General features: G+C 36.5%; 1 protein-coding gene and 1 long non-coding RNA gene across 4 annotated transcripts in view; one reads left to right on the forward strand and one right to left on the reverse strand.

The window, feature by feature from the left end:
• LOC130214180 (uncharacterized) lies at positions 1-25920 on the forward strand. Of its 2 annotated transcripts, none has more exons than XR_008835606.1 (4): positions 1-53; positions 281-339; positions 3226-3496; positions 25434-25919. It is a non-coding gene; the product is annotated as an uncharacterized LOC130214180 (long non-coding RNA). The 2 variants fall into 2 exon arrangements; XR_008835607.1 differs by having other exon boundaries at positions 46-97; positions 25434-25920.
• esrra (estrogen-related receptor alpha) overlaps positions 341-26447 on the reverse strand; it is a 28534-nt gene continuing 2427 nt past the window's right edge. Inside the window, exons 2-8 of one of the 2 annotated variants that reach the window (XM_056445725.1) lie at positions 23456-23559; positions 15855-16244; positions 14011-14127; positions 13771-13884; positions 13500-13667; positions 7178-7447; positions 341-3475 (exon numbers count right to left, since the gene is read on the reverse strand). In XM_056445725.1, the coding sequence (XP_056301700.1) occupies positions 3222-3475; positions 7178-7447; positions 13500-13667; positions 13771-13884; positions 14011-14127; positions 15855-16239 (1308 nt within the window). In that variant the 5' untranslated portion in view covers positions 16240-16244; positions 23456-23559 and the 3' untranslated portion in view covers positions 341-3221. Of the gene's footprint in view, positions 3476-7177; positions 7448-13499; positions 13668-13770; positions 13885-14010; positions 14128-15854; positions 16245-22216; positions 22411-23455; positions 23560-26447 lie in introns of those variants that run through there. The other variant, XM_056445724.1, reaches the window with a different exon arrangement.

Consider the following 26447-nt stretch of genomic DNA (forward strand, 5'->3'; position numbering starts at 1 on the left):
AGCAAGATGACACGACGTTTTTGACTGAATGTTTTTACCTCAGAGAAAAATTGGTGAGAATTACTGCTGAAGTTAACTCTACTTCTACGACTCAAAGGTTTGATTTGTGAAAACGCTCAAGGGGAGGGAATTAAAGTCGGTAAACTTTGTGCCTCATATTAAACTGGAATTGTCGTCGAATTGTCTTTTCCTAGTTTTGCTTTCATGATATAAACTGTGGAATGGACCAGAAGTTGACTTTCATTCACTGTAAAATAACTACATACACTCCATTTTGCAGCCACGCGAGGAGAACAACAGACAGGATAAGAACAAAACGACATAGAAATCCAACCACAAGTGAGTATGACGAGAGTTAATTTATTACAAAACACATTGACACTGACAATATTTGAAAATACTTCTATCTTATCCTGTGGTGTTTTAGTGTTTGCTTTCTCTTCACAGTGATTCAATATGAACAAAGTGTTGAAATATTATTACTACTGCAGAACCACTGAGCTTTACAAAAAGGAAACAAAAAAAGAAGCACAGACATTTACAATTATTTGACTTCAACCCACACAAATACCAGAACGATAATATTAATAATAATAAACATCCGCAAATTGAGTAAAAAATAGATTTTAATCTTTTAAATACAACATTTTGGAATACAAATATTGATTTGTTCTTAACTGTACTTATTATTACTATCGACTGTTGTCATCACTAGTGTTACTGTTGAGGTTTGCTTTACAGTATATCAATATGCAGAAAAAATGTGAAAACAAACATTTTGGTAAATTCTGGTATTGCTCATTTACATAAATATACACAGACACACAAAAACACCTAGCCATGAATTTAATTTATCTCTCAACCATGTTATGTACTAAGTCTGACAGACAAAATGGCTTTTTATATATTTATATGTATATAATGCTTACAATTCTGAAAACACTACTGTAATATCATCGTTATATTAGAGTTATTATTGACACAAACATTGACATATTTTACAGCTGTCTTTGAATGGACCCACTCATTCATGGTTATGTACACAACCCATGACATCTAAATAACCACTTGGGAGAGACATTAAATTCTGTGTATAAAAAAAAAAAAAAAAAAAAAAACATACTCCAATGTTAGAAAATCATATCTTAGATTAACATTTAGAGATTGAATCCGAAATTAAACAGAAATATCCCAAAATTCCCTTAAAAGCCAAACTGGCTGTATTTTCTAAAAAAAACAAGGAAGCAAAAAAAAAACAAAAAAAAAAGAGAGGATGTTTTGCAGTGATCGACACATGTTAGTGTCTAAAATCTACAAATACCATTTTGAATGAAAATGTCACAGAAGAAAAGACACAGGAATATAACGTCCACTGGCTTTCATATGTCTTAAAAATTAGTACTTTAATCACAAAAAGAGAAATCTAAAAAACAATTAAATACAAAACAGACGTTTCATAACATTCTCCCAAATGAATTGCTTTATTTCATTACCAAACCTGAGGCCAAGCTTCATAGTCTATATGAAAAACCAAACACTAAAGTCAAGCACAGAATGCAACAGAAACTCACATGATTCTCACAATGTGTCCCCTCAGTATTTTGGACTAGAAATCAGCAGATACTAATATTGAGCTGAAAATATTATAAATATCAATCTTGGAAGATTCTTTCTACCTTCGTCTATGGCGTGGGAACCATTTTGCGAGCGCACATACAATCATTGCTGCGAACAGTGAAAAATCACCCTGAAGATGTGGCTTCACTTCGAGGTCTGACTCTGGACAACAGTGGTTATCTTTTTTTTTTAGTACTTAAATTGGTAAAGATGCCAAAAAAATGGCAACTGGCTTTTCTTCCTCCTGTTTTCACACCTTTAGAATAAATAAAAGGTAGCAGAGTTGCACTCTTAACGGAGTATGATTGCATATAATACCAGACAAGAGTCTGCAAACAAACAACTATGAGGAGACCACGCAAACACATCTTAAACCAATAGTCTTCTTCTCGTGAGGCTTTCCAATTTGCATTTAATGTTGCTCTGCGCCACAGAGGTTTTCAGTTTGAATATCACAGAACGAATTGGCTGTCCGGCTGCGTCCATGAATGAATGATTACATTGTGGAAAATGATCTTTCCTCTGAAAAGTCTTTCACAAGCAGGCCAGTGTCTTCTGAAGAATCCAACAGCGTCCAAAAAATATCACAGCAAAAAAAATAATAATATCAAACTACAGTAGTGGCCTACAGGAGGTAAAAAAATCCCCGTTTACCCTGATTTAGACGCACTGTTGGTTCAGTTCAGCATTTATAGTACCCAAAATCTCCCATTCACTCAATCTGCATCCCAAAAACGATAAAACGACTTGCTATTATCCAAAGGACGGCCTGAAATTTTTCTACAATCAAAGTTTTTTTTCTTTATGCGACTACACCCAATACTAGATTTCATTTCGAAGCAGAACGTGGCATCGCAGCCGCTCTTATTTTTTGAAAAAAGGCTGACATCAAATGAGTTATGAAATCTTTCATATTGCTTTCTGTTAATATGATGCATTTGCAGTACCAGTGTAGACCAGTAAACTGAAGATTGTTTAGCAGTATTTCCTCCAGTAAGTCTTTGCATATTCCACAAAAAGCTAGCGGGACAAGGTTAGATAGCACTTGTAGTATGGCGAGTGCATTAGAAAAGACATTATCAACTAACACAGACATTATTAACTTAAATCTGTGCTTTTAATGCACCGATTTAAGGAGAAATAGAAAGCTAACTAGTGTTCGAGAGCTTGATGGCCTACTATCAGTAAAGGAGGAAACGTCGCTGAATTGTGCAATTCAGAGAAGAGTTTATATTGCTGCAGTCTCAGTAGGCGCCCTTGGCACGTGAATTTCTCGGAGTTTACAGTAATGGTTAGCTCCTAAAACACTTATCTGGATGGCCGTGAAGTGACAGAATGAATTACACGTTCCTCTCTAACACTGATATAAATATTAAAACTGACCCAAGCCTACGCTGACGTGGTGCTCATTGGAAATTGAATGGAGAAGAATTGGATGTGAAAGCCCGGTAACGGCGAACAGCTAGACAAAACGTTGTCTTCATATTCAACCCCCAAAATAGTTTTCTTTTGGCTTTTGGAGCCCTTGCGCACACATAAAATTGACTTTGGGCAAACGTAGAGCCCGTTTTCTTCATCCTTCATCCATGTGTTGTGCGTGTGGTCTAGGGTGAGTCCATCATGGCCTCCAGCATCTCCAGGAAGAGTTTGTGCATTGGCACGCCGCCACGGGTTTTGATGCTGTAGAAGGTGGTGAGGGCTCGACCGGCTGTCTGCCTGAGAAGAGGCAGGGTGAGGAGGAGACGTCCTGCGCGCTGAGGGTCATCTGGACGCCGCTGGACCTCGAGCTCCAGAAGAGCCTGATGAAGCAGGTCTCGGAGCTTCTGCACCGCCTCCATGTCCTCGATGTACACCGAATCTGAGAGAGGGGAAGAACAGGGTGAGTGTTAAGACTCTCATAATCACAATAAATCAACGGAGTGGTTCTAGTGAAGAATTCACATGATGCAATTGCACAAATACTGACATTTCCAATCCAAGTGTTTGGAGAACAAAATGATCATTCCTGGAGTAGTTCCCACTTTAAGCCAAATATTTGACTAAAAAGCAGAATTTCCATAACATCTCATAAACAAAATACAGGCCGCTGTTCTTCTTATATAGTAATAAGATAATAAAAATACATTAAAATAATAATATAATATGAGTGTTTTAGTGTGAATATCATTTTGCATGATTTTAGTTTCCACCATGAGAACAACAATGGAAAATTGACCTTTTAAGGCTGATTTAGACTTCTGCGTCAATCGCATGCGTATGCTCTGGCGCAGCCTCCGGGTGGTCACATAGCCCTCGCCATGGCTGATGTGGACACACACATCTCTAAATCTGTGATTGGACAGCTTGGTAGCTGCGACCAGTGTGGGTGGAACAGAGAGCCGCACGAACCCGTTGGAGCGAGTGTTTATAAGTGGCGATATCCGTCAAGCAGCTCTAGATGGAAACTTTTGTTTTGTGTTTATCTTATGATTAAAGTTGTTGTACGTCCATCAGTTCCTGCTTCTGAATGAGCGAGTTTTAGCTGCTTGTGCATTAAGGTAGCGTTCAGAAAAAACAAAACTCCCACGAAGGAACATGACAGAGAGGAACACAAAAACCTCACTGACAGCTAGCATTTCGGAAGTGCTATGCAGAGCAACACAAACAGCGCGCAGAACTATAAATGCACAACTACGTGCTAGTCAAGTCACGCCGATCACTCGACACAGAAGTATAAATCAGCCTTTACTGTTTGCATGACAGCAAACTCTCCTATATTTGATAGCTCAACAGTTTTACAAACTTTACATTAGCTTTCCTGCAGTCTACTTTTCAACATCCAGTCTTTGAAGCCAAATCTCTGAAAATTTCTATTATTTTTACATGTTAGCCTTAGTTAACAGTTACAGTCTGGTGACTGCATTCGACTGAAGTGATCACCAGTCGATGAGCGCGAAAGGAATAAAATGGAGCTGAAAAATAGCCCAAAGATAACACTAGGTGTGAAACAGTGTGATATAATATGGTATAGAAAAACTACATGTTGACAAATGGAAACTAAAATTTAAAGCAGCAAACAAAAATCCCAGATATTCCATGGTGTGGACAAACAAATATAGAAATATGAATCCCTGACTTTCAGTGTCTGGAATAAACCTTTTAAAATTTCACGGCTGTTGGGAGCGCTGTAATTTGCACATAATAGAAAGAGTACATTGGTCCCTTGCTATAACGTGGTTCACTTTTCATGGCCTCGCAGTTTCTTTTTCGTGTAAATTGACATGCTTTTTTCCCTACAGCGCATAGTGTTCTGCGTCCTGATTGGCTGTAGACCAATGTCAATCAATCTCCTCTGTCTCCTGTACAGTACAGAACGCGTTCCATATTTACATAAATCTTCAATCGCTAGCAGTGTGACTCTGAAGTGCTGTACGTTATGTTTGCAAGTTTTCTCCCCACAATCTCGCCGAAACATTCTGCACTGTCAAAGGCACCTGTGGTAACACCCAAAAGGCAAAGGAAGATGCTAACCGTCGCACAAAAGGTTGAACTGCTGGACATGCTAAATGGAAGATACTAATAAATTTCCATTTTGGAAAAATAAATGAAGATCAAATGGTTTTGATCTTATTTTTCTAAGGTTTGAACTTTGAGAGTGTTTAAACGAGAGAGAACAGTGTGAAAATGTTAATGCCTGTCTGAGAAAAGTGTATAAAGTGTTTAGTGAGGGGTTTTACAGCCTGAAAACATCTATAATAATTGAAAAAAACTAAAGCTGACTACTTCCCAGATTTTGCCTATTGCTGGTAATTTTTAGAACCACCACCCACGAATAACGAGGGACCATTGTAACTATTTTTTTAAAAGATAAGAAAAATAAAACTATAAGGAGAAAAAGAATGCAGCAACCTGAAGAGAGATTCTGAAATAAGTTTTAATATTTAGATAAATTAAATATTAATTAGTGCTGTGCGATCAATCGAAATCGAATCGCATATCGATATGAAATATATTTGTATTATTTAATTATGTGTGACTGCCGTCTGTGTGTGATAGTCTTCCTAGCCAATTGAGTGAACACAATTGAGTGATGAGTGTCTTACTAAAACTGAAAGTATTGCAAGTTTCACTCATTCTAGTAGCAAGCAACAGCAAAATACAATTTAATGTTGTTTCAGTTGTTTAGTTTGCAGAGTGTTTGGTATTTTTACCATTATATTTTTGTTTGTATAATAAGCTACACTATCTCCCTAATTTGAGTTCAACTTGTTTACAGAAAGGTAAGGTCATTTTATTTATGTTTACTGTTTGCTCTAGAGAAAAATGAGCCGTTCATTTCTGAATATTTAAAAATAAATTTGAATAAATGTTAATTTATAGTTAATTTCAAGTAAGTTAATATCTTTTCAGTCCCTTTTTTTAAACCAAGACCCGCTGCCTTTTAGCAGTAAGAAGCTACGATACAGATTATTGAGCTGATGCTTGAATACAAAAAAAAAAAAAAATTCGCAAATCAAATAAATAAATAAAATAATAATAAAAAAAAATATATATAAAAAATAATAATAAATAAATAAATAAATAAATAAATATCGCAATTAGATATTTTAGAAATCCCCAAATCAGCCCTATTACTATTGCATAATGATGAAGTGTAACCTTATGATTTGAAATGTTTTATTTGTGTAATTTAATACACCAGTTATTTTTTTGATGAAATAACTAGAACGCTTTATTTTCTTGGTCAACTACTTTTTTCCAATTTTTTTCTAGTAAATTACTTTCATCAGTTTATTTGCAGAGCTTATAAGTAAAAACATTTAGGCATTTGCATTTTTACATGCATTAAAGACATTTAGAATTCTTTGGTTTGCTTTTAAACTGGTATCTTTTTGATCCCCACTTATAACTCAAACTAGACTGAGCTCGACAACCCCTTGTAAATCATTAGTGACCCTTTGAGTGCAGGTCACGACCCCTGGGTTGGGAGCCACTGCCCTGAAGCATGACATTTTTATTGTTATGCCTGTAGAATTTCTGCATGCTCCAAATTCAGTTCTGAGGATTTCTCCAGTGACTAGTTACAAATACACATGCGGAACAACACAAATCTGATATATGTATAACATGATTCTTATGCTAATTTTGGCATGTGTGCCAAATGCCACTGACCCATGGACTAGTGTGTTGCTGAGGGTTAATGTTTGCCATGTACACACAGATACGCGAGGTCTAAGGAAGAGCTCTTGGGTGTGTTCAAGATTCAAAGCATGCGACTCCCAGTATTTGCATAACAAATACAGATTCAGTGGGTGAAGCAGATACGGGGGCTGAATTTATTATTTACAGTAATCAAAGGTTTCATGGGCTCTTCCGGGTGGGGGATGAATTGGCACGCGCAGACAATGACAAGACACGTATGCTTTCAACACGACACAAAACAGAATAGTGTCTGGTCTTAATTACTGCATGACTCAGTCGGGTCAGATGGGTTTTGATCAGAAGGTAAGCAGTCAGGGTCAGGGAATAAAAATAGAAGTGGAATGAATGAGTAACAGAAAGATGGTGACAGGAAGTGCACCTGAGTTGGTGAGTGCGATGGCCTTGAGCATGACAAACTCCTCGCGGTCAAGCTGCAGGGCCCGGAAGCGGCGTGCCAGCTGACTGATGGCGGCGTTCAGTTCGGTCAGACCTGCCACACGAGACATCTCCTCATCCAGAACAAAGTCCTCAGCAAACACTACTTCGTCCTCGCAGCCCAGAGAACGATAGGCAACCCCCAACACCAACACTTCCAGCCACACCGACTGCAGCACGGACATCTGGTCAGCCAGTGACAGGGAGAGGAAGCCTGGGTGAGGGGAACACAGAGAGAGAGGTTGGCCATACATGCTCACTGCTGCAGAAGAAAACAAAACCAAAATGCAAAAAAACACAGACGGTTTATCTTTTATTTAGGCAAAAGGTTGGTCAGAAAATTTGGTTTTAAAGTGCATGTCTTTGGAAATGATACTATGTAAATTATAAAACCATTATTTTTGTGAAAACAGGTATGTCTTGAGCAGTGTTGTGCTAGTTACTGAAAAATAGTAACTAGTTACAGTTACCAGTAACTTTATTCAAAAAGTAACAATTACTTTATTGATTACTTGCACCAAAAAGTAATGCATTACTGTTAAAAGTCATTTGAGTTACTTTTCCAAAGAACATTTTTATGCTCCCATTAATACTGTCACTTAAGTGCTGCATGAACAATACACTGTTGATGAACTTCAGTTTTAATTAATTTGTATTTTCACAACTAAAACACAAAACAGACTTAAATAAAAAGTCATTTTTAAACACAAATTTAAGTCATTTTTAACACTATTTAACCCTTAAACATGTTCTTTCACAGCTTGTGTATGAAAACTATACAACAAACACAATATACAACAAACACAAAATCTTTATGAAATAAATAAACGAAAGTTATCTGAATTATTATTCTGAATCAATTTGGTGAAACTCAGCACCAAAAAATATTATTACAGACAACAAAAAAAATTGATGCATTTTAAACAAAACAAAAACATAACAGCAGCTCAAAAATGAAATCTATGAGCAATTTTCAAACTAACCACAAATTAAACGTGGTATGTCAGCAAATTTATAAAAAAAGTAATCTGTGTATATTCTAAGTACAAAATCTGCTGTTGTATAACAGCTATAAAAAATTTGTAAAACAATAAAAAAAAAAAAAACACAGCATTTTATTGAGCAATACAACACTGTCAGTTTTGTTATACAGATAATAAATGTGTGCTTATTTATTTGAAATAACAAACATAGTAGTATTGATAATAGTAATTAATATTAGTAACGTTAACAGTGTCTCAGCCTCTCTCGCGTGCATTCGGTCTCTCTCGCGATAACATTTGGCCGCTCTTGCACGCACCCTGTCTCTCTCGTGCACACTTGCACACATTCGATCTCTGCTTTCGCTTGACTATTGTCCAGTCTTCTTTATGGTGGTTGGTTGGCATCCACCAATCCCACAATGCGTCGCCACTGTAAACAGGAATATGTGGGCTAGACTGCAGCCAAAATTAATTAACTTACCAAATATCGGACAAACGCATAATATTGGAACGATAACAGAGTTACTATATTTAAAAAGTATTGCGTTACAGTATTACTGTCAAAAGTAATGCCACTACAGTATAGCATTTCTAGTAACGTGTTATTGCCCAACACTGGTCTTGAGTACTTGCCAACTAAAGCATTGATGGTGGACTACAAGACTGGATGTGCGCAGATGCATAGTGTTTCTTTACAGTCATCCCCAGACATCGCCGTCTACTAGCCTAGCATTAATAATATAGTATTTCTATCATTCGTTCTTCTTCAAAACACAAATTCACACAAAGCTCCAAGAACACTTTTGTGTGGCAAAAAAAAAAAAACCCAGTAAAAACTACTTTGTTTCTTCCTCGTCGGGAGTTAGGGTGTTCATTTACAAAGGTCAATACAACATTTTGCCATTAGAGTCAGTAGTGCATGATGCAAACATTTTATTGCCCTTAAGGGAGTCACACACTGGATGCTCTGCTCGGCGTTGCACCACACAGTGCCATGCATTTTAGAATTCTAAACATAGATTTCTATCAGGGTACGTACACCAGCGGCTGTCCGCAGCGCCCAGCTACAACTCAGAACACTGGTCATATTTCTGCCGCACTACAGAGCGCCATCTGAATAGTCTCATTTGAAATAACAAAACAATATGCGCATCTGGTGTACGATACTTTCAACTCTCATCTGGCGCATCTGGTGTGCGACACCCTGAACTAATGCAAAATACATTGACAAACAGTCATTTAAAAAAAAAAATTTTGGCACACAAAAATTCTCTTGGAGTTTTGTATGATTACATTTGAATCACATGAAATGTTTTGAGTTCCATCTTGGAAGCATTGCCGTCTATGGAGGATGAGGTAGCTCTTGATTGTGGATTACTTTAGAAGAACAGCGCGATCAGATGTAGCATTATCCAAAGGATGATAGTATGTAGAATGACCATAAATGAGGCTGGTGTCGTGATCTCGTTCATTTTGAGTGCGCATGCACATTAGCCTGGGCAACCAGAAAATATGCAGATTTTGTTTGATTTGAACAATTAGAAATGAAACTTATGAGACTGTTGTTGTTTAATGTTATTGGTGATGTAATCGTAAGCTTGGCAAACAGTTTTTGATGTTTCCACATTCAGACAGAATCTCGAGCATACTGCCAGAGAGGCATTTCAAAGATGGCCGATGGGTAAAAGACTTGCCTTAAGGGACTTTGATATCATTAGGAATCTAAATCAAATAGCCAAACTGGTTCCAATTCCTAGCCCTAGTGTAAACAATGGGATTTCAATACAGTTGTATGTAGCATTCTTGAATTCCAGCAATGTGTAGATGTTGAAATACTTGTTAGATTCCACTTTATGATGACTGGCATTTTCACAACTGATCTGCATGAAGTTTCTCAACTTTTTTAGGCTGTCAGGAACGTCAACGCTACAACAGCTCTTCTCCGATAGAGCCTGAAAATGCCCACTTAATTCAGATCCAGTGAATGCGTGCAGTGAGAGGTGTGTGGAGAGTGCAGCATAAGAGTTGTTGATGAGTACCAAGATGCGATGCAGACTCAGAAAAAGTGCTCTAAAATAGGAGGTCTTGAAAATAGCCAGAGACTGACAAAACCATTCGCGATCGCTCCATCCAAGACTGAGCTAGGATACCAATTAAGAGGAAAGTCTTCCACATTCTGACTGTAGCTGTGACTCACCTGCTCCAGTTGCCTTCAATTATAATCTTTCTTTAGGCACCTGTTTTCAGCAGCGAGTTGTGATTGATCAGCACTTTACAGCACTGCAGAAATGTGAGAACCAGCATTGATTAACAAGCTACTAACTGTTTTCTAGATGGCCTTTTCATAGCCTTCTGAAATGTTAGCCTGTTATCGATATATTAGCATTTGATCTGCTCTCTTTCCTTCCAACATTTAGCATCTGAGTGGCATTTGGCCAACAAATAACACTTTTACCATTTGTGTCAGTGTAACTCTTCATATTAACAATGAGCATGAGTAAACACAGAGGTAACCATGAAGGAAGAGTATTTTTGAAAGAGTTACTTTTTGCACAGCATTCAAGCAACCTTTAGTAGTAAAATTAGTAACATTACACTACTGTGGCACTGAAAAAGTAAAGTGGCACTTCATTCTGGTCGACGTTGCAAAATATTCTCACCAATGAGCCTCTTCAGTCAGCACTGTTTAACTGACAAAGCAAAAAATAAGCTTTATTAACATCCATTAAGGCAATGGTCAATTGTGGCTAATACTGTGGCTTTATATATTTCAGATAGAGCCACCCCTTAATGTATAGGTCTCAAACTCAACTGCTGGAGGGCTGCAGCTCTGCATAGTTTAGCTTCAACCACTTCCAACTCACAGCTGCTTAACAGTCTCTAGTAGTTATGAACACCTTGATTAGTTGGATTAGCTGTGTTTGATTAGCGTTGGAGCAAAACCGTGCAGAGCTGCGGCCCTCCAGGAATCAAGTTTGAGACCTATACATTAAGGGGTGGCTTTTTCTGAAATATATAAATCCACAATATTAGATCGCAGAAAATCCAGTGCTACTTAAAGGCCCAATTGAAGTGATTTTTATCAAGCAACTTTGTGCAATCAAAGCAGGACATAACGAGTACAATAGTACCTTTCCCTTTAAAAAAAAATCTAAATAAAAAAATATATAAATCGCCAGTGGGCTTTCATTTATAACAAATTTATTTATAACACATTTATAAAAGCCACATCTAGCAGCTTTTCCACTATAAAAAACGCCATTGTGTTATTCAAAGGAGTCTGAAATTTTTTGTCTACTCTGAATCACACATATTATCTGTTGCATGATGTCAAGCTGTAGTGTGTGTGCTGCAGAGGTTTATGTGACATTAACAGGAAACCAGACTTTATTCCAGAAAAGATGGGAAAGGTAATTTTCACTAGCTACGTTTCCGTCCACCTATTTTTATGCGCATTTTGGATATGCACATAGAAAAAAAACGGTTGATGGAAATGCACATACATTTTGAAAATGCGCATAAAACATAAGTGCATAACTGAGTAGGATAAACTTTTTATTCGATAAGAAAAGATGAGCATAAACTACGATGGAAACACTTTTACTGAACAAATTCCAGTATGCGAATTAAAAAGTCATGTGATTTTGTTGTAAGAGATCATGTGATGGTGAAAACGTGTGTGAATGGACAAACCAGCAGGCTGAACACACTGTAAACCATCTGAAATGTTGTTTTGGTCATTCGAAAACACCTTAACCATTTCAGAATTAGTGTTATTATAGTATTAATTGCCTCCAGAACCGTCAAGATTGTCTGTGTTCTGCGTCTCACTCCAAACGCCACCACGTGTCAGCATTGCCTTCTGAGGGATTTAATAAATAAAGAAAAGATTCACGCAGCTTTTCCTACTGCAGCAAATTCCGTTTTTATTGTTGATATTTGGCGGCAGTTAATCAGGAAGTTCTCGATTTTGTTCTCTTTAACTTGTTGGATGGAAACGCTGCTTTATTCGCATGTTTTTATGTGATATTCCAATTTTGCGCATAAAGTTAATTCGCATTTTTGGATGGAAACATAGCTAGTGTTTGTATATTTTATCTCATAATTGGTGCACTCACTATATGCAATATTGTAATCGTGTTTAACAAACTTAACAGAATTTAGCATGCGCACTGCAATTCAGCATCTCAGTTTTTGAGATTCCTCCTCACATTTTATACAACTAATAAACATGGAGGAGTTCAAATTAACACTCTGTTGGATATGATTTATTATTTTTCTTTTATTTACAAGTGTTTGCTTGCATGCAAAATGATTTCAGCCATCTCCTACAGTACTTTTTTGCGTAAGCGAGAAACTGAAAGATTTGAATGATTATATCTTCTAAATGGGGCGGCGTGGTGGCGCAGTTGGTAGCGATGTCGCCTCACAGCAAGAAGGTGGTTCGAGTCCCAGCTGGGTCAGTTGGCATTTCTGTGTGGAGTTTGTATGTTCTCCCCATGTTTGCATAGGTCTCCTCTGGGTGCTCCTGTTTCCCCCACAAGTCCAAAGACATACGCTATAGGTGAAATGAATAAGCTAAATTGTCCATGGTGTATATGTGTGAATGAGAGATTATACGTGTTTCCCAGTGATGGGTTGCATCTGGAATGGCATCTGCTGCATAAAACATATACTGGATAAGTTGGTGGTTCATTCCGCTGTGGTGAGCCCTCATGAATAGAGACTAAGCCAAAAAGAAAATGAATGAATGCATGAATATCTTCTAAATGTGAATTCTGTCATCATTTTTAACTCCTGACATGTACTTCATTTGGGCTTGATTTTCTTCAAAACTATATCACAGCAATTTGTTCTGAAGTTTCACTAGAAATATATTAGCACCTTTGCAGTCAGGTTTAAATTACAGTACTTAAAAGTTGTTTTAAACAACATTTGATGCTGACAAACTTTGGCAGCTCTATATTCAAAATCCAATGCTTATTTTCACCCTCTGCAAAATTATTTTCCAACTTCAGTGAAATAAAACCCTACGTAGTCCCCCTAGTAACACACACAAATAAAAGCCACATTGTGGAAGTGGTTTCCGGTTTAAGTGCAGCATGAATCAGACAGTGAATCATACGTTCAAAAGCTAAAGCGGGCATAACTTTGTGGTAAATTTGCTTTAGGTTAACTGAAGCAACATGAGAGTGAGTAACCAGTCGCTTTACACCAGAATAGCTTACTTGAGAGGGTCTCCTTGCCAACCGCCTTGCTGTTCCTCTTATTGCTCTCACTTACCAGGAATGTGCTTGGCCCAGCCGATGATGACAACTAGTTCCCTGTCGGCCAGGTCACAGAGAGTGGTGAGCGTGCGCTGGGCTGTATCAGGCTGCAGGGGGTCTGGCATAGCAAACAGTTTTTCTGGCTCTGCCACCAGCAGATGAGACACAATAATGCTGGATGAACCTGAGACAAACAAACTAAACATTACTAAGCTGAATTAGCAGCAAATGTAGCACCAAATTCAGACCATAAAATGATTCATTTATTTCTGTAATAAAATATATACCCTTCTCTCCCTCTTTCCTTAAAGGTATTGGTGCACTCTGGTAGGTGGCATTCTCCACCTCGGGGCGTCTCTTGTACTTCTGTCGTCCACCTCTTACTCGGTCCAAGCGAACTCCTACACACGCCAAATGCAGAAAGAGGATTATGGCATTGGCAGTGCTTGCAGATCACACCATACACCGTGAGGTACTTGTGGAATGTTAGAGAGAGGATTGGTTGTGTTGGCCAGCTGCCACCTCACCTTCTTTGAGCATGCCTACTTTGAGGCACTTGGTGAAGCGACACGCCTGACAGGCCTTCCTGCGGCGCTTGGTGATCTCACATTCATTAGAGGCAGGACAGCTGTACTCAATATTGCCTGTTGGATGAAGAGACACCATTATGCAAGAGCCTTATGCTTAGCATTAAAATATTATTAAATATAACAAATATAATTATTTTACTATGTTCCTGTTACAGTATTATTGTCCATTTAATTACAGAATAATAATAATATTACCAATGGATACTTACTACTAGATTAGGATTAGGGTTACCTCATATAATTATGAATTATAAATAAATAACTGTAATAAATATACATTATAAGTAACATTGATGCTGAATAAGATGCCCAAAACCTGCCACAATCACATCTAATTAGTGCTACAGAAATATTTCATATATCAGTAAACAGAAAATACCAATAATTCATTCATACATTCATTTTCTTTCCAGCTTAGTCCCTTTATTAATTTGGGGTCACCACAGCGGAATGAACTGCTACCAATAATTAAAAAAAAAACTAAATAATTTGTTTAACTAATATAGCCTTTTTTTAGTTTAAAAACAATTAATTTAACTACTTGTGATATGATACTAAGGTTAAAAAAAACTTCCCAAACCAAAGCTTTTCATTCCAATGCACTACCTTTCTATTGTTTTTCAATGTAAAGATGTGCTTGTTGGACATGCATGACCGTTACGCTTGCGTCTCATGTATTTTAAAGCACTGCACACATGAATGATGCATATTTAGACACCATGTCAAGTTAAAAGAACTTCACTTTCAGACGCAGTGTGAACAGTAGACTGAGAATCAAGTTTTCAAAAGTCTTTCTATGTTTTTGGTGTGCAACACTTATTCAAGTGTGAACTTAAAAACACTTTCTAGTGTGACTTTAATAGACCACGCTACTTGTCAAGTGTCAACACACCCTAAAAAGACTACAGGCGTCTACAAAACTAGAATGTGCTAAAACTAGATTTACAGATGCTCTCTGATGGCTGCCCGACTAATTGGTATGTCACGGCCTTTAGTACTAACTCAAGGCACTTAATTCAAGGTTTTAATCAAAACTCAAACCCATTCAATTCTTAATAAATATGATTTGTTATGCTGAGAGGCTTTCGTTTTAATGGCTTCGACTTATTTCAAGTTATTAGTAGGCCCACACGGAATCTGTGCGCGCAGAATTCCGCAGATTTTTAGCCCATCATTAATTCTGTTTATTTCTTGTGTAAATGTGTGTACGTTTATAGTTATTCAGTTGTTTTTTTATTTCAGTAATAATATTGATTATTATGAAAATGTTCATATGAATTTTTTACAATACAGTTTGTAAAGTAATATTTTCTGTCTTTTAGTAGAGATATTATATGAGAGACTTGCTTTGTTTACCAAATAAAGTGGATTTAATTGGATTTGCATAGTAAACATCAAATAAAAAGTTAAAAGGTATTATTTTTTATTTCATATATTAAGTTTTTAGTTATTATACTCGCAAAATCAATTCCGCATAAATCTGCAAATTTAAAAAAAAATTCTCAGCTGAAATATCACAAAATGTCCGCAGATTCTGTCTGGTCCTAGTTATTAGTAACAACAAATATGCGGTATTAAGATAAATTGGCCATAGTGTATGTGCGTGAATGAGAGTGTATGGGTGTTTCCCAAGTGTTGGGTTGTGGCTGGAAGGGCATCCACTGCGTAAAACATATGCTGGATAAGTTAGCGGTTCATTCCCCTGTAGCGACCCCTGGTTATTAAAGGGACCAAGCCAAAAAGAAAATGAATTAATGATTGAATGAATATGCGGTGCTCACCCTGTATGGTTCTTTTGAAGAAAGCCTTACAGGCTTCACATGACGCCACTCCATAGTGGTAGCCAGATGCCACATCTCCACACACCAGGCACAGCCTTTTGGGAAGTGTGCTTAATGCATACTTGCAACGCCCTCCTCCACTACCGGTTGAGCCCTCTTCGGCTCCATCTGCACCCTCCTCCTTAAAATGGCAGCGCAGGGCAGGTGTGTAGAGGGGCGGGGAGTAGCGGCCAGCGCCTTCTCCTCTGGATCCCCCTCCTCCACTCTGAGAGGAGTCTGAAGATGCTCCTCCTGGGCTGGTCCTCCCTCCGCCACCTCCTCCTCCCTCAGGACTGCTGGGCTCAGCCTTTATGTACAGGTCAGAGCGTCGCTCTCTGGAAGACATGATACCTGCAGAAAAAATTGTGAGACAAACATTTCAGGTTTTAACTTCATCCGCATTACCTTGAAGGTCAAGACTGGGTGTCTCCAATGTTTCAAATATGGCTTTAAAAAAAGGATACATATATTATATATCCAACCACCTGATCTGCATCAATATAAATGCAGGTGAAGTGGTGTTTAATTTCTAGATTATTCCACATTTTTAATAATAGAGTGAGTCATCATTTCAGTGATAAGTAATCTCTTTCCTGAATGAATCAGCTAAAACAAATTAAGTAAATAATTCAATGACTCATTAAGATGACTAGGTGACTTATCTGCACCTACTAGTGTTTAGTTTTATTTTTTATCCATCATGTTATTTTTATATGGGTGGCACGGTGGCTCAGTGGTTAGAACTTTTGCCTCACAGCAAAAAGGTTGCTGGTTAGAGGGCCAGCTGGACTAGTTGGCATCTCGGTGTGCATGTTCGCATGTCCTCCCCATGTTCAGGTATCCTTCGTGTGCTCCAGTTTCCCCTACAGTTTAAAGACATGTGCAATAAGTGAACTGGATGAACTAAACTGGCTAAGTGTAAGAGTGTGTGCGTGAATGAGTGTAAAACATATTGAGGAATAGTTGGTGGTTCCTTCCTCTGTGGTGACCCCTGATAAACAAGGGACTAAGCCCAAGGAAAGTGAATGAATGAATGTTATATTTCTATATTCAAAATGTAATATTTATTATTATATACGTCAGCTATGATAGCGGATTACATTTTTTTTTATCAATATTGGCCCTCCCAAGCCTGCTTTTATTTAATGTTAGCTGTCATGCAAGTCTTGTCCAGTAAACACCAGAGCATATTTTAATGGGTTTGCCAAACACCAATAAAACAGGCAACTCTGGATTGATAACTTTGTTTTGTGGATATTCTATGATTAAAATTGATGAACAGTCCCCTCCTCCTTCTTGGTAGTGATTTTGAGTTTAAATACTGTTACAGTAACATCGCACGCATTTCTGGAATAAACTACCGAATGCCGTGAACGAGTGTTTTAGGATTGTTATTGCAGAGCAACGCAGGGAGAACACAGAAGTATAAATGCTCATGATGGCTTCAGATATGCGAATAGTCTACAGGGTGGGCTAGGGGCGTTCATGCGACGCTGAAGTTATAAATTGGACATGACAGACTATAACTGATGCCACATGGTTCATGTTTTCTTTGATTTGGCTTCAGTGAATGTAAACAGATGGGACAAAAAAAAAAAAAAAACAATAGCTGTATGAATATTTGCATTAGGCCTCACTATACACATGCAACATCAGACTCCTTTAAAAGTACAATTTTAAAAGAAACAACAACAAGACAAAAGGCAAAAACAAAGGAACTACTGTTTATTTTTCAGTAATCATTTCTGCTCCTTTCTGCTGCTTACAACACAGGTGCGTGCTGAGCAAGCAGACAGCATTCATTCGCAGAGAGGAGCATGAACCTATATATCCTCACTCTCAAGTAGTGTTTTCTCCACTGAAACCTCTGAACAAACCAATTCACTACAATTAATCAAACCTTCCAGCGGTACCAGAAAGAGAGAACATTTTAAAATACTGTGCTCAACTTGCTCACCTGCGCTCACACAGCAGTTAATGCAAGCAATACATTTACATTTTATCTTAAATTGTTTCTCTATTTTGGTTTGTTGACAGTGTAGAAGCAGTTATGCAAAGAGCACAGTATTTTCCCTTTCCCAAAAAAGTACAAAAGCTTCAACACTAATACATTGAGTTTAATACCAAAATGGGGAAGTCTGATCTGTAGCAGATTTGGCTAACTTCTGTTGACAAACGGTTGAGAATACCCTGTAGCAGTTAGCATGATCTGCAAGCAATAGAGATAGAATATCAAACAGATGAGAATGAATTGTGATGCTTTTCCTAGTGAACACACATATGCAGTTCGGCACAAATCTGTCCATAATCCCAGTGCCATGGCCTCCGCCCACAACAGATTAGGGTCATTAATCCAGGAGAGAGAACCAATCCTCTAATTATACCTCCACAAGAGATGCCCTACAGACTCTGGACTGCTCCATGGTACCCAGAGTTTATAAACCCCCCTGAGGGATAAACTGACCTATGATGATGCCATTTCTTCAATTTGCTGATCTTGTCATTTTAAGCATTTAGCGAGAAGGAGACAGCATCTATCACATTAGCACATGCAGTGTTACCCAAGTTACAGAACGCCTGCCAAGTAGGGAATATAGTCATTGATATCTGCATCTTTTTAACTCACAAATAAGTTAAAGCACCCTTATTACAACACATCGAAATAGGAGTTTGCTTTAACTTGAAATTCTGACAGAAATATATTATTACTGTTAAGTAAAATATCAGGGTTTCCACAGATTTCACCAAGTTGCATTTAAGACATTTTAATACTATTATGAATACAATTTTAGACTTATACAAGGACTTTTTTTTCTCGCTTATCCCATATAGAAAAGATTTTCACTTGCCCTATCAAAAAATTATTTAATTTTTAAATACATTTAATAATATAATAATAATTTTATTAGATTTTTTTTTTTAAATGTATCCTTTAACAAACCCTATAACCCAAATAGAACAAAACAACTGTCAATGACTTCTGTCTACAATAATAATAATAATACTAATTTAGTAATAAAATATATAGGTCAGGTCAGTATCCTCAGCCGTAAATAAATGGATAACTTTTAAAAATGTTACTGTAAGGAAAATAATTGAATGCTATTTTTAAATAAAATGTTGAGATGGATTGTTGGGTATTGTATGGGTGTTAATGGCCAGATTGGTTAGCTATACATGAACAAAGGCAAATTAAGACCTGCTAAAAACATTTAAGACCTACAACACAGCATTTCAGTAGGTTTAAGACTTTTTAAGGCTTAAAATGTAGCTTTTGAGATTTAGGACATTTTAAGACCCCACAGACACCCTGAATATATTACTAAAATTCTACTACTACTAATTTTCTTATGGAATAACACAATTGTGTATATGCACACAGACTTTTAATTTCAGCCAGCCTCAGCACTTCCAGTGAACTGTCTTTCTATTATAAAACTGCCATGTTTGAGGTCTGATTTCTTTAAAAATCAGTGATCTTCACTGCCTGATAGATATACAATATAAATTGGGTCTTAGACCGAACAAGAAGCACTGCATTAAATGCCATTTTCCCCCACCATGTCTTTAAAATGCGAGTTTATTTTACCCTAGTATTTTCAATGCAGTTTCTGCACTCACCTGCTGATCCTACCGGCTACACAGTCTTACATATCGTTTTAAATTTCAACAACTAAATGAATGCTTAAAGTCTATTTAACTGGTTATATTTTAATTACATTACAACATTGATGCTGTAAACAGGGTTTCTGTTGGTTTCACAAAGTCAAAATTAAGACCTTTTTAAGGCCATGAAGAATGAAATTTCAGATTTACAGGGCTAAACCCTAAAGATTTTTTAATGGTCCATAAGGAAAAAGAATGTACTTGCCCTTATATGATTTGCCTGTAATTATAATTAGTCATTTTCTTAGCCACATATTGTAAGTGTGTCAAAACAAGCAGACCCTAGTTATATACATATATTTTTTGCAACATAACTATTAAACATAAATAACAACATAAAAAAACTCTTTAAAAATTAAATGCATGCACAACAGACCGTTTATTCAGTTTATTTTATTCAGATTTATTTGTTGGTGATTGAATGTGTTGGATTGATCGGGTAGCTTTACATAAAGAAAAATTAAGACCCGTTTAAAATGATATTAGTCCTACAAGACAATATTTCAGTTAATTTAAGACTTTATGGTCTAAAATTTTGTTTTTGAAATATAAGACATGTAGACCCTGTGGATACCCTGAGTAAAGGAAACCTTATAAAATTGAAAATAGTCAAAGTTTTCAGCAGAAGTTTATCATTTGCTGAAAAACACCAACTGTGCATAAACTTCATTGATCTATAAAACTGTAAAGACAAATATAAAACATTTTCTTAAGGTTTATATAAAAAAAACAACAACTGTTGAATAAACTGTTGTTATACTGTAATTTAAAGAAAACAGGTGTGATTTTTTAAACTTAAACTGAGTTCAGAAAAAGTTTTAAATAAAAAAAACAATAAAAAAAATCTGTATTCTCCCAATAATGTTTTAAAATTTACAATTAATAATACTAAACAATTATTAAAGTATTCTGGTTTTATATCCAAAAAACTACACAGATGCCTTTTAAATTTGTGAGGAGGGTCTCTCGCACATCGAGATCATATTTTATGGCGTCTTCAAGATTGAAAAAGCTGGACTAATGCACATTAAGTGACTCATATATATCATGTTGTCCTGACTGCCTTTCAGAGAGTCAAAAGCTAAACTTCCACCTTCATTTGTCCTCAGTGAACATCTCTCTCTCTCTCTCTCACACACACACACACACACACACACACACACACACACACACACACACACACGCACACACACACACACGCACACACACACACACACACACACAATCCCCTTTCACCTGCTTGTGAGATGTGTTGCAATTTTGGCGAGTGTGCAGATTGTAACTGTGCCCCAATGCCTCCAAGTCCACTGTACTTTCTGCCAAACACGTTCATTCTGTTACACTTGCATAACAGCCGAACTTTGAATTCAACCTACACTCCCCATACCAACGGGAAATATTTGATACAGTTAAATATGGTTAGCAAAAAAATCCAGAGTAAATCTGTGGAGTTTACAGTCAACTTGTTTCTAATTCTGACCTGTTATTATGACTGTGCTTTGCAATACATTAAGCACTTCTAGTAAAGCTAATTGACCACGTGGCTACAGCGAGGACACGCGCCGCCGGTTCACGGAAGGTAAATGATTCAATCGCTTATAGCGAGGACAAGCTGAAATCTCTTTATCCCTCATCAAACTGAAGGAGTCGGATGATGGAGAAGCGCTCCTGTTCAAAGAAACCTGTAAATCTCAGACTATGAAGAAAAAGGCGCAAACTGATCATGTGGTGCAAACGACCGTCATCTAACATACGTGCGCGTCTCCGACAGAGCTTTGCTTTACCCTTACGAATGTGCGACTTCCGATTCGCCTCATTGCATAGAAGTACATTAAACAGCAAGCTGCTTTGAAATATGATGGGAATTCCGACTCCGATACATTTTGAGTCGGTTCTTTTGAACAGTTCGTTTAAATGAACCGGTTCAAAACTATATTGCGTCATCGCGTAATCACATGCTTCATGTGTTAACCCGGTATGACGTTCCACGCTCCAACCGCTTGGAGGTACATATTGCGCTTTATTAAATTTGATTGATAGAGGAGCATACTGTAATTCATATGCCCCAATTCACCTTGTTACACGAAAACCAAGTCAACTGGTCAACTTGTATTTAGATTAAACGACACTAGCATGTTTACATGTCTGCGTTTCTGCACGTTAGTATGTTTGTTGCGATGTTTACATACGAGAAATTTAAAGTAGATGTACTTTATGTGTTCAGATACTTCCTGTACGTATCAGCTGTTATATTTCTATTTCTCTTGTATAAAGCAGTTCAGCTATTTTCAAACGTTTTCATACCACATTAGCCTTCTATGCTTAACGTATTTCGAATCGGACAGTTCCTAGTTCAATGAGTCGGAACCGTTCACCCCAGAACCTCTCGGAAACCGAGTCAGTCCGGTTCACTAAATTGACTCGGTCATGTCAGCCAGTTGTAAATATAAACAGCAGCATTCATTGTGCTATTGTACAAATTTACCAACCGAGTCAATACATATCATACGTCTGTAAAGCTTAAACTAATCAACCGGACTGAAGCTGTGAGTTTGTATTTTTATCTCCCTCTCTGTTTCCATGCTGTTCAGTGTTTAAATGAGTGCTCAAGCTCTTTTATGAACAACTGGGCACTAGCTTAGCTTTCGCTAACTTACCTTTACTCATTCAAGATCCGTCCCGCCTCCTCCAAACGTCTCAACTGAAGAGCATGCACTCAGAATTAGCTTTTCATTGACTCACCGGCTTTTCAAAACAAAGAAATCGGTGTGTGGCCCCATAAATATGCCTGAAGACGCGTGCTTTAGTTAGCAGTGCACATCTTTGAACTTCACTTTCCCCCTGACAAACGTGTCATCATGAGTCACTGACTGCCCTCAGGAGGAGGAGAGTCGATCACTGGCGCTTTTACTATATATATATTCAAACAATCACGCAATGATTACTTATAAAAACATACTTAATGATAATGTATTATAATGGTGACTGAAAGAGTGAAGCACCAAGTGTTTTTTTTTAGCTGCTCAAGGCAGTTATGTTAGTAAGTTTTACGTAAAAATAATGATGCATTTTACAAGTATTACAGCAAGTTTCTAAAACATGGACAATTTTACATCGACCTAAAATCACTTTTAGTTTTTTTTTCCTGCAAATCTCTAGATGTTATTATTCTTGAAATTCTGAAGATTAATTATCAGTATTTTCTCACACAAAACACAAACGGCATTTTCTCAAAACATGTACACTACCGGTCAAAAGTTTGAGGTCAGTATGACTATTAAATGTTTTAAAATAAGCTTATCCTGTTCACCAAGGCTGCATTTATTTAATCACAAATACAGTAAAAATTGTGAAATGTTATTGTATGATAAAATAACTGTTCAAAAGTACTTTATAATTTAATGTAATAATTTATTTCAGTGAATAAATGAATTAATTTTAAGCTTTTTTTCAGCTAAGCTGAAAATTAATGCATTCATTCAGAACTCACTCTAATATTAATGATTACTATTATTATTATTATTATTATTAATAATTGTAATAGTAATAAGAGCAATAATGACAGGAGTAATAATTTCATTTGAAACAACATACAATAAGAAAGCAGTTTTTTTTTAAATTTACTAAATATTTAACAATTTATGTTACATTTTTCTGCCTTGAACAAAATACTTTTCTTTAAAAAAAAAAAACTGACCCTAACTTTTGAGTGGTAGTGTACTTATTAATGGCAAATCCAGAGAATTGATAATAATTTTAAGGTGGTCTTACTTTTTTTCCCTCAGAGTTGTATTCACACACACATTTACATTTAACACTCTGTGTATGTATGACAGAGAACTATACTCAGACTATAAATAAAAATTAGATAAATAAAACATCATTAAAAATCTTACCTTCTGCCGAAAAGCCAAAGGTCTTTGTCTGGTGTAAACTGAAGATCTCACTTTATTTTGCTGCCAGAAGACTACAGGTCAGTTCAAGCTGAGCATTAGGAACCCTAAGAAAAGAGTAAAATTAGTGACACAGCAGCAAATTTATTTTAGCCTGAATATACATGACAGCACTATCCATTACAAAATGAGTCCTCAGAAAATGCATTGCATCAGCAGAAGCATTTAGCTAAATGATGATGATAATAAGAATGAAACCACCATTAGTCCAAACCACATCTTCTTCCTGAAAGTTAAACTAAATTAAACCGGCCATAAAAGCATCGCTGATATCTAACAAAAATTTTAATTTTAATTTAATCAGACCCAACATTAGCTAATGTCGCACTGGAGTCAGTGTTAAGTCTTGCATAGAAATTCATCTCTCCTTTATTTCTTCCTCTCATTTAAAAAAAAACTCCTGGTCACTCAAACATCTTGTAGCACCTGATTCGTTCCCCATAATAACAATCGGTGTGTCCATTACACCGTATCCACGTTTTACACATCACCACCTACACCTACATCTGAAAGTGCTGACTGAGGGAGAAAACGTTTCTTTGTCTTTCTCTCAGGAGCCGTTTCTCTGGTGTTGCTCACTGTCATTCACTCAGTCTCCACATGCGTTCGGACACTCAGATCCTCTCATATGATTTCTGTACACAACACTCCCCTCCCCCTCCGCTCTCTCTCCGACACATTCCAAAGGTCAAAGTCATTGGAGGCCTTTGAAGGACAAGTGCAGTTACTCCGAAAGTGCTCCCTCTCTATTTGTGTGTGACAGCAATTACATGGGAGGAACAATAGACTACGCAGATTAGAGACTGTTTACTGACTTTAGAAGAAGATTAATGGAGATATAGTAATTAATGTGAAAATTTAAACAGTAAAAACAAAGATTTTATTAAATTATTTCTTTTAAAATGAATATATATATATTAAACATTTCTACAATGCACATTTTAAAATAACTCAAATAAGTACAAAAGTTAAGATGAACCATAGAAAGATTAGTTATTCAAAATAAAAAAAATTACATTTACATTTATTTTTGAATGATTTTAAAGAAGTAAACATTACAATAAAGTGTCTTAATATCAGGTATTGACATTAACTTAGTGACACCTTTATTACAGTGTTTATTCATCTTTGTTGATGTTATTTCAAAAAAATAAAATATCTCAGGTCTATTAAATAGTATTGCAGATATGTTTGATTTTTATAGTGTGCAAGTAAATTCTGAAATGAAAATTATCTAAAATGATTAATTCCTTAAGAAGTATTTGAGTATATGTTAAGCAATGCATGAGTTACTGTTAACAAATGAAACCTTACTGTGAAGTATTACTGAATAAAGTGCAATACACATCATTTTATATATCTAGTTCATGTATAGAATGTTAATAATTAACTATCACAGCTATTTTAATGCAGCTATCTACAACTCAGTGGAAACAAACTCATTTGTAAGTTCTTACAGAACATCTAAAACCCAAAACCTGTTCAAATCTGTTCTTTCACTTTCATTTTATTTTACATTATATTTAGAGATAGCAGGCACACATTGTAGTCCCGGAATATATTCGCGAGTTGCTAATAAATTTTATCTTTCAGTGACTCTTATTTCTTTGTTGGCCACATGCTATAAATCATATGGTGTTAAAAATAAAACTGCATTTATAATTATTCTGTAGAAACTCAACGTTAAGGTTTTTAAAAAATAAATCCAAGTCTTCAATGCTGCATTTTGTCTGAAACATTAAAGTTTTTTTTTTGAGGTTACTGATTGATTGTGTTGAAGTACATTAGTTAAGTACGCAACTTCACAATGCTGACTATTCCTATAGTTGTCAGTTGGTGTTGTGTGTATAACTAAAGCATAGTAGCAGTGATCAACTGATTTCTAATCTAAAGTTTACTGTGTAAATCTGATTCTCCGCAGAGAAATCTGAGATAAGTCATGTGTGCCAGCCTTTGAACTTCAACTACAGTATGCATATGCATGCAACTGCAGAGCAAAGACTGTCGGAGCAGGCCTCAAAAGGTGACCTTGTTCAGCAAGCCTTGACAATTGAAAGGTTAATTGCTCAACTGGATTACAACTTCTTAAGGGCAGAGATTCCCAGTCACGTCCAAGAGGTGGTCAGCAGCACTTTTAAAGTGTTTCAGTATATATGATATCAACACAATCATTAGATATAGACTTATTTAAATAGCACATATGTAACCTACATAGTAGACGTATATATCGCCAGTATTAATGTTTACTTGGATTAATGCTTGATACACTTTTTGTACATGCAATTCAGCCTTGACCTGTCTGTGAACTCTGAAATCATTTACAGCTGAGTTTAAAGGTGAAACACCAAACTCTACATTTGTATTTCATGATCATCGATAATAAATCTGCAAGTAAAAAAACAAATAAAGCTAACCAATTCATGTTTCTTAGTTTTTGCTAGAATATTAATAATGCTTCATTATCAAGAGTGTTTCCCACTTACTGACTATGAAAGAAGCAGCATTGTGTATTGCTTATGTTGAAGTCCAGTCGCCAATATGTTTGTTGTGCCAGCTCATATAGCAGTTGTCTACTTTGAAGTAGAGGACACTTTAATGGGCTTGTGCACTCCTTTTTGTGCTACACAGAGCGGAACGTGGAAATGAAGCGTACTCCAGCCTTTAACAGCCTCTGCTCTAAAATTTAAAGGAGTGCAACATTTTTTTAAATGGAGTATGCTTTGAAAGTATTTTTTCTACTTTATTTATAGACATATGAAGAGCTATTTAATTTATACTCCATTTGATTTGCTTGCACACGCTGCCATTACACACATACACATTATAACAACTTCTGAATATTCATTAGTATTGACCTTATTCTTTCATGTAAGAGTGAGCACAGTCTTTGGAAACTTATTGATAAGACTTCCGGTATTATTCACTTCCAACGAGC

The sequence above is a fragment of the Danio aesculapii genome, chromosome 21 (assembly GCF_903798145.1).
Source record: "Danio aesculapii chromosome 21, fDanAes4.1, whole genome shotgun sequence".
NCBI classification, from domain to species: domain Eukaryota; kingdom Metazoa; phylum Chordata; class Actinopteri; order Cypriniformes; family Danionidae; genus Danio; species Danio aesculapii.